Raw genomic sequence first — 10,000 nt, forward strand, 5'->3', positions numbered from 1 at the left:
ACAACAAAACACAACAACAACCCCACACCACAAACACACAACCCACCAAACAACACACCCCAACACCCCACCACCCAACCCAACCAAACAACACCACAAACCAAACCAACCAACACAAAACCCACCAACACAACCCAAAAACCAAAACAAAACCAACCAACACACAAACAACAACAACACCAACCCACAAAAACCAAACCACAAAACCAAACAACCCACAAACCCACAAACCAACAACAACAACACCAAACACCCAAACACCCAACCAACCCACACCCAACAACCCACAAACACCAAAAACCACACCAACCACACAACAAAACAACACCCCACAACCACACCAACACACCCACAACCCACACCCAACACCACAACAACCCACACAAACACCACACCCAACAACACAAACAACCACCCAACAAACCCAACAAAACCACAACACCCACCACCCAACACACACACAACCAAAACACAACCCAACAACCACAACACACCACACAACCCACCAAACCCACAAAACAACCAACACCAACACCAACCACCACAAACACACCACAACAACACAACCAACACAAAACAACCACCACACAACCACACCACGCCAAGAAACAACCACAACACCACACAACACCCCACACAAACCACACCCAACACAACACAACAAAACACCAACAAAACACCAAACACCACACCAAACACACAACAAACCACAACACAAACAAACCACCCAAACAAACCAACAACAAACACACCACAAACAACAAACAAACAAAACAAACACCAAACCAAAAAACCAAAACACAAACAACCACAACAAAACACCCACCAAACACAACAAACAACAACCAAACAAAAACAACAACAAACCAAAAACAACAAACCCAACACACAACCAAACACCACACCAACACCCAACCCACAAACAACCAACACAACAAACCCCCAACACAAAACAACCAACACCCACACCCAACCCAAAACAAACAACACAACCACCAAACACAACCCAAAACACCCAAAAAAACAAACAAACACCCACCAACCAAAACACACCACCAACAACCCAAAAAACAAACCAACAAACACACCACAACACACCAACCCAACACAAACCCAAACAAAACAACACACAAACCACCAAACAAACCCACACCACAAACACCAAACAACAACCCAACCAAAAACCAAAAAACCCCAACCCAACACACCAACACAACAAACCACAACCACCCACCAACAACACAAAAAAACAAAACACAACAAACCAACAACAAAAACCAACACACAAACAAACCAAAACCAACAAAACCCAACACCAACAACACCACCAAACAAACAAACACAAACAACCAAACAACACAAAACAACCCACAACAACCAAAACACAACCACCAACCAACCAACCCAAAAAACAAACCCACACAAACAACCACAACACACCAACAACCAAAAAACAAAAACACAACCAAACACAAACACAAAACACACACAAAACCAACCCAAAAACAACAAACACCACAACAAACACCAACCAAAAACAACAACCAAAACCCAAAACAAACCAACACACCAAACAACAAAAACAAACACCAAAACAACACAAAACAAAAAACACACAACCCAACACACCACAAACCAAAACCACACCACAAACAACCCAACAAAAAACACAAACAAAACACAAAACCAAAACAACCAAAAAACCCACAACAAAACCCAACAAAACAAACAACACCCACCAACCAAAACCAACACCAACAACCCACAAACAACACCACACAACCCACACACAACCCCCAAAACCCCCACCAACACCCAAAACACAACCCAACACACAACCAAACAAAACACCACACAACAAAACCACAACACAAAACACACCCACACCCCAACACACACAAAACCCACACAACCCAAACACCACCCCACACAACCAAACAACCAAAAACCCAACCAAACACAACCCCACCCAACAACACCAACCACCCCCAACCAAACACCCACCAAACAACACCACAACAACCCAACCCCACCAAACACAAAACCCACAACCCACACCACAACACAAAACCACACCACAACCCAACAACACCAACCCAAAACCACCCAACAACAAACCCCAAACCACACCACACAAAAACACAAAACCAAAAACCCAACCAAAACCACCAACACCAACACACCCCACAACAACCACCCCCCACCACACCAACCAAACCCAAACAACAACACCCAACAAACCCACAAACAACACACCAAACAACCCACACCCAAAACAACCAACCCACACCCACAACCCACACCAAAACCACAACACCCAACAAAACCACAAAAACCAACCAACAAAAACAACCCACACACCACAAAAACCACCACAAACCACCACAACCAAACAAAACCCAAAACCAACACCCCAAAACAACACCAACAACCCACAACCCACACAAAACCACAAACCCAAACAACCAACAACAACAAAACCAACACCCAAACCCAACCAAACAACACAAAACAACCACCAAAAACCACCAAACCACAAACAACCAACAACACACACCACAAAAAAAAAACCCAAAACCACACAACACACCAAACAACCACAACAACAACACACCCAAAACACAAAACAACACACAAAACCCCAAAACCCACAACCACAAAACCCAAACCAAACACCAAAACCAACCCACACAACAACAACCACACCCCAACCCCCAAACACAACACCCACAACACCAAACCACCAACCAAACACAAACACACAACCAAACCACAAACCCAAAAAACAACAAAAAACCAACCAACACCACAACACAAAACCAAACCACAAAACACAAACAACAACCAAAACAAAACCAACAAACCCAACCCACAACCCAACAACAAAACCCAACAACACAAAACAAAAACCAACAACCAACAAACCACCAACCCAAACACCAAAAAACAACCAAAACCAAACAAAAAAACCAACCAACACCCAAAAAACAAAACAACAAAACAACCCCAACACCAAAACCCACAACCCAACCACAAACCCAACACACCCAAAAAACAACAAACAACCAAAAACCACACAAAACAACCAACCACAACCAAAACCAACAAAACAACCCCCACAACCCAACCCACACAAAACCAAACCAACAAAAACACCCACCAAAAAAACAACCCACAACCAAAAACAAACACAAAAAAACACACAAAACCCAAACACACCCAACAACCAACAACAAAACCCAACCACAAAACCAAAAAAAAAAACAAAAACCAAAACCAAACCACAACCCCACAACCAACAACAAACAACAAAAAACACAAAAACAACCAAAACAACAAAACAACCACACCCAAACAAACAACCAAAAAACCAAAAAAACCACCACCCCACACAAACAAACACCACCACACAAACAAAAAAAAAAAAACAAAAACAAACACAAAAAACAACAACAAAAACACAACCAACACACCCACACAAACAACACAACAAACAAACAAAAACAACAAAAAAACAACCCAAAAACCACCCAACAAACACACACCAAACAAACACACCAAAAAAAAACCACCCAAACACAACACAAAACACCAACCACCACCACCCACCAAAAAACAAACTACAATCTACTTCTTAATTATTAATCGCAAAACCCAACACCTAATACTAACCTGTATACCCACTATAACTCTATCTCCCCCAACCAAAAAATATCCGCTCCACACCCTAATACACCCTTACACAACCCACCTCAAGCTAAAACCTACCAATAACCCAACAAAACTATTATTATACTACTTTACCATTTATCTCATATTCTTTATCCTAGCTTCCATACCCTACCTATTTCCAACATATCCAACACCCCCAACCCCTCCCCGTTTCATCACCCCTTTCCTTCTTCTATATTCTTTCTAATATATACTCATACCCTACCCACTACATTTATACCTTCCCCTATTAACACTCGCATATCACACATACTCACTCTACTTTACTTTATCTTATTCTTCTCTTTCTCATTACTTTTCTTACTTTTCTTCTTATCATTTACCCTCACCTCGATTCTACACTCCCTTCATCCACACTACTTTACTTGTTCTCTTCTTCGTTTTCTTCTATCTCAGTACATCATTTCTACTTATATCAGTTCCCATTCTATTACCACTTAAATTTCATTTACTTATTATCCTCATCACTATATGTTTCACTATCACTCTCTCTTTATTTTACTCCCGTATCTTTATCTCCCTAACTAACTACCCTCTCCTCCATTTCTCTACCCTTTGCTTCTTTTCTCTCCCCTCTAATTTTTGCACCCTCCCTCCTTAAACCGTATACCTCCCCCTTTCATACCAAAATTAATTACTATCATTCAATTCCTAACATAATATTTCATATCCCTTCTCTCTCATGCCTGTAATTTAAATTTCCTACCTTATTTCAAAGCACTTTATAAACCTCCCCCCTTTCTTATTACTTTCCCATCTATTATAATATCACATCCTTTATTCTACTCTCATTCAATATCAACTTTCAATAATTCACCTCCCCTTCCTCTACATTTAACTCTTTTTTTCCTACTAATTCTTCCAACACTACTCTCTTATCCTATACTTATTCTTACTTTTTTGCATTCCTATCATTCTTACTTCCCCCACCCACTTCCACTCTATTTTCTTTTTTTCATTTACTTCTCTCCATTTTATCGTATTTTTTATTCTCCACCTTCACCACTACCGCCACCCAACAACACCAACAACCAAACAACACAACCACATCAAAACCCACAACCACACAACAACACAACAAACAACCAACACAACAACCACAAACAACACCAAACACAACAAACAAACAACCAAAACACAAACCAACCACAACAACCAAACAACAAACAACAACCACAAAACAACAAACAACAAACAACAAACAACAAACAACAACCAACAAAACAAACAACCACAAAACAACAAAACAACCACAAAACAACCACAAACCCACACAACACAAAACAACAAACCACAACAACACAACACAACAAAACACAACCAACAACACAAAACCACAACAACCAAACACAACAAACAACACCAAACAACAAACAACAAAACACAACAACAAACAACCACAACAAAACACAACAACACAACAAACCACAAACAAAACACAACAAAAAAACACAACACAACACCAACACAACCAACCACAAAACAAACAACCAACACAAAACCAACAAACCCAACCACACCAAAACACCACAAACAAAACACAACAAACCAAACAAACACACAACAACACAAACACCAAACAACCACAACACAACAAACCCACAACACAAAACCAACAAACACAAACCAAACAAACAAACCACAACCCAACAAACCACACAACCCCACAACCAAACACAAAACACCAACAACACAAACCACCACAACAAACCAAAACACAAACAACCAAACAACAAACACAACCCAACAAACCCACACAACACAACACACACCAAAACCAACAACCAAACAACAACAAAAAACCCAACCAACAACCCAACAAACCACAAAACCAACACACAAAACAACACAACACCAACACACAACCAAAACAACCAACACACCAAACCCCAACACACACAAACAAACCAACAACACCAAACACAACACACAAAACCACAACCAAACCACAACAAACACCACCCAAAACCCAAACAAACCACAACAAACACACCACACCCAAAACACAACCACCCAACAACCAAACAAAAAACCCAACACCACAACCACAAAACAACCACAACAACACCACAAACAAAACAAAACACAAACAACACCAAACAACCACAAACCACAACAACCACAACACCACCAACCAACAAACCACAACAAACCCCACCCAACACACCCAACCAACACAAACACCAAACAACACACAAAACACAACCACCCAACAACACACCAACAACCACAACAAACACCAACAAACCACAACAAACCACACCAACAACACCCCACACAAACACCACAACCAAACACAAACACCCACAACAACAAACCAAACCACAAAACAACAACCACACCCACACAACAACCACAACACCACAACCAACAAAACACCAACACCAACCACAAACAACCAACACCACCAACCACAAACCACAACAAACAAACCACAACACCACAACAAACAACCACAACAACCCACACACCCAACACCACCCACACACCAAACACACCAAACCACCCAACCACAACAACACCAACACACCCACAACAACCAACCCACCAAACAACCACAACAACAAACACAACACCCACAACCAACAAACAAACCACCAACACCACAACACCCCACACACCCAACAAACCAACACAAACACCACAACCAAAAAACACCAACACCCAACACCCAACACAACCAAACACCACAACAACCAAACAAAACCCACACCAACCACCAACCAACAAACACCACAACACCCACCAACACAACCAACACCACAACCACACAAAACCACCAAACCAACACCCAACCAAACCACAACAACCCACACAACACAACCCACCCAACCACCACACCCAACAACCACAACACCAACAACCCACCAACAACCAACACCACACCACACAAAACACCCAACAACCACACCAAAACAAACCACCCCACACAAACCCACAACCAACACCCAACAACCCAACAACACCAAACACACCAACACCACCACCAACAACCAACCACAACACACAAAACCAAACCCACAAACCACACAACAAACACCCACCACCCACAACAAACCAACAACCACACAAACAACACCAACACCACACAAACACCCAACAACCACAAACCAACCACACAAAACCACACAACACCAACAACAAAAACACCCAAACACAAACCAAAACCACACCAAACACAACCCACAACAACCAACACACAACCAAACAAACCAACACCAACCACCCACACACCAACAACACCAAAACCCACAACCACAACAACCAACACACAACCCAACAACACCCCAACCACAAACAACAACCACAACCCAACAAACAACACAAACACCACCAACACCCCAACAACACCCACAACCAAACAAAAACACCACAACCAACCCAAACAACACCACAACACCAACAAACCACCAACACAAAACACCAAACAAACCCACACCACAAACCACACCACAACAACCCACACAAACAACCACACCAAAACCACAAAAAACACAAACACCAACAACCAACACCCAACACCCAACAACCACACCACACAAACACCCACAACCAACCACAAAACCAACAACCCAACAACACAACCACACAACAAAACACACCAACACACCACAACAAACACCAACACCAACCACACCCCACAAACACAACACACCAACACCACAAAACACAACAACCAACACCCAACCACCCAACCACAAAACAACAACCAACAACCACACCAACCAAACACACCACAAACACAAACACCCAACACCCAACCCACAAACAACACCCACCACCAACAACCACAAAACAACACAACCCACACAACCACCAACAACCCACACCAAACCACACAACACCCACCAAACAACCACAACCAAACCACCACCAAACACACCAAACACCAACAACCAACCACAAAACACCCAACCACCCACAACACCAAACAACCCACAACCACACCAACACCACCCACAACACAAACCACAACACCACCCAACCCCAACACAACAACAAACACCACAAACCACAAACACAACCACCCAACCAACCAAAAACCACCAAAACACCAACAAACAACCACACCAACACCAACAACAAACAACCAACACCAACAACAACACAAACAAACAAAACAACCACCCACCCCAACAACCACAAACCAACACAACAAACCAACAACAACCAACACCAAACCCACCACAACCCACCAAACACAAACAAAACCACCACACCACACAACCACCACCCAAAACCCAACCACACAACAAACAACAAACACCACCCACACAACAACCAACCACACAACAACACCACCAACAACACACAAACAAACACCCACAACAACAACACAACCCCAAACACCCAACCAACACAACAACCCACACCCACCACAACCCACAAACACAACCCAACAACCACAAACAACCACAACAACCCAACCACACAACAAAACAAACACAACACCCACACCAACAAACACAACACACCCCACAACACCACAACAAACCACAACCCCACCAACAACACAAAACCACCAACAACACCAACACCAACACCACAAACACACAAACAACAAACAAACACCAACCAAACACCCAACACAAAACACCACCACACAACACCAAAACACACCCACCAACACAACACCACCACACCCCACACAACCCACAACACCCAACACCACCCAACAACACCAAACACAACCACCCAACCCACAACCAAACCAACACCCAACAAAACACCAACCAACAAACAAACCACACCAAACAACCCAACACACCAACAACCAAACCACCCCACACCACAACACCCAACACAACCAACAAACCCACCCACCAACACCCAACAAACACAACCACAAACCCACACACCCACACAACACAACAACCACCACCCAACACCAAACAACCACAACACCACACCCACCAAAACACCCCACCACCCCACACAAACCAAACCACAACCCCACACCACACAACACCACCCCCACCACACCCAAACCACACAACAAACACCAACAACCCAACCACCAAACAACCACAACCCACACACACCACCAACAACCACCAAACCCACACCAACCAAACACAACCCACCACCACAACCACAACCCAACACCACCCAAACCACACCCAACAACACAACAACCACACCACAACCCAACAACCACCACCCAAACACACCCAACCACACCAACAACACCACAACCACCCACCAACCCACCAAACACAACACCAACACCAAAACCAAACCACCCAACACAAAACACCCAACCCACCCCACCCACAACACCCACACCACCCAACAACAACACAACAACCAACACCCACAAACACACCACACCACAACACCACCACACCCAACACAACAACCCAACACAACACCAACCCACCCAACACCCCACACAACCACAACAACCCACACACCCAACAAAACACAACAACCACAACCCCACCACACCAACACCCACACCACACAACCAACACCACAACCCCACCACCAACACACAACCACAACAACCCAACCAAACCCACAACCACCAAAACCCACAACACACCCACCCAACACCCCACACCAAACCACCAACCACCCCAAACAACAACAAACCCACACCACAACCCACCACCACAAACACACCAAACCAAAACCACCAACACCAACCACAACAACCCACCACACCAAACACAACCCACACAACCACAAAACAACCAACCAAACCCCAACCCACACCCCACCCAAACAACCACAAAACCAAACACAAACCCCAACCACACACACCCAACAAACAACCCACAACCAAACACCAACCACACCACACCAAACCCACCACAAACAAACACCACAACCCCACACCACACCCACCACACAAACACAAAACACCCAACCACCAAACACCCAACCAACACCCACCAAACACCACAAAACACAACACCCACCCAACCAAACAACCCACACAACCCACACACCCCCAACAACCCAACCAAAACCACAACCAACAAACAACCAACACCCACAACAAACCCCCACCACAACCACAAACCCCCACAACCAAACCCACACACCAACACAACCACACAACACCCCAACCCCAAACCAACAACCACACACACACACCCCCACCCACCCCCACCCCCCACCAAACAACACCCCACCCCCCACCCCCCCACCACACCCCCACACCACAACCCATCCACCCCAAACACCACCCCACCCCCCCCCCACAAACCCCCCAAACCCAACCACAAACCCACCACCCACCCCACCCCCAAAACACCACCAC

The 10,000-nt window shown here is 44.3% G+C and overlaps 2 protein-coding genes and 1 pseudogene across 3 annotated transcripts in view; 2 read left to right on the forward strand and 1 right to left on the reverse strand.

The window, feature by feature from the left end:
- Window positions 1-4,647, reverse strand: part of LOC120425358 (putative carbonic anhydrase 3) — a 17,350-nt gene extending 12,703 nt beyond the window's left edge. The window contains exon 1 of the mRNA XM_052709374.1: window positions 4,629-4,647. Within this exon, the coding sequence (XP_052565334.1) occupies window positions 4,629-4,647 (19 nt within the window). The remainder of the gene's footprint in view (window positions 1-4,628) is intronic.
- LOC120428812 (opsin, ultraviolet-sensitive) overlaps window positions 1-10,000 on the forward strand; it is a 306,492-nt gene that overhangs the window by 23,351 nt on the left and 273,141 nt on the right. The gene's annotated exons all lie outside the window — the stretch shown is intronic.
- LOC128093255 (adipocyte plasma membrane-associated protein Hemomucin-like) lies at window positions 7,173-8,264 on the forward strand (annotated as a pseudogene).

Source organism: Culex pipiens, chromosome 3 (assembly GCF_016801865.2).
Source record: "Culex pipiens pallens isolate TS chromosome 3, TS_CPP_V2, whole genome shotgun sequence".
Taxonomy (NCBI): domain Eukaryota; kingdom Metazoa; phylum Arthropoda; class Insecta; order Diptera; family Culicidae; genus Culex; species Culex pipiens.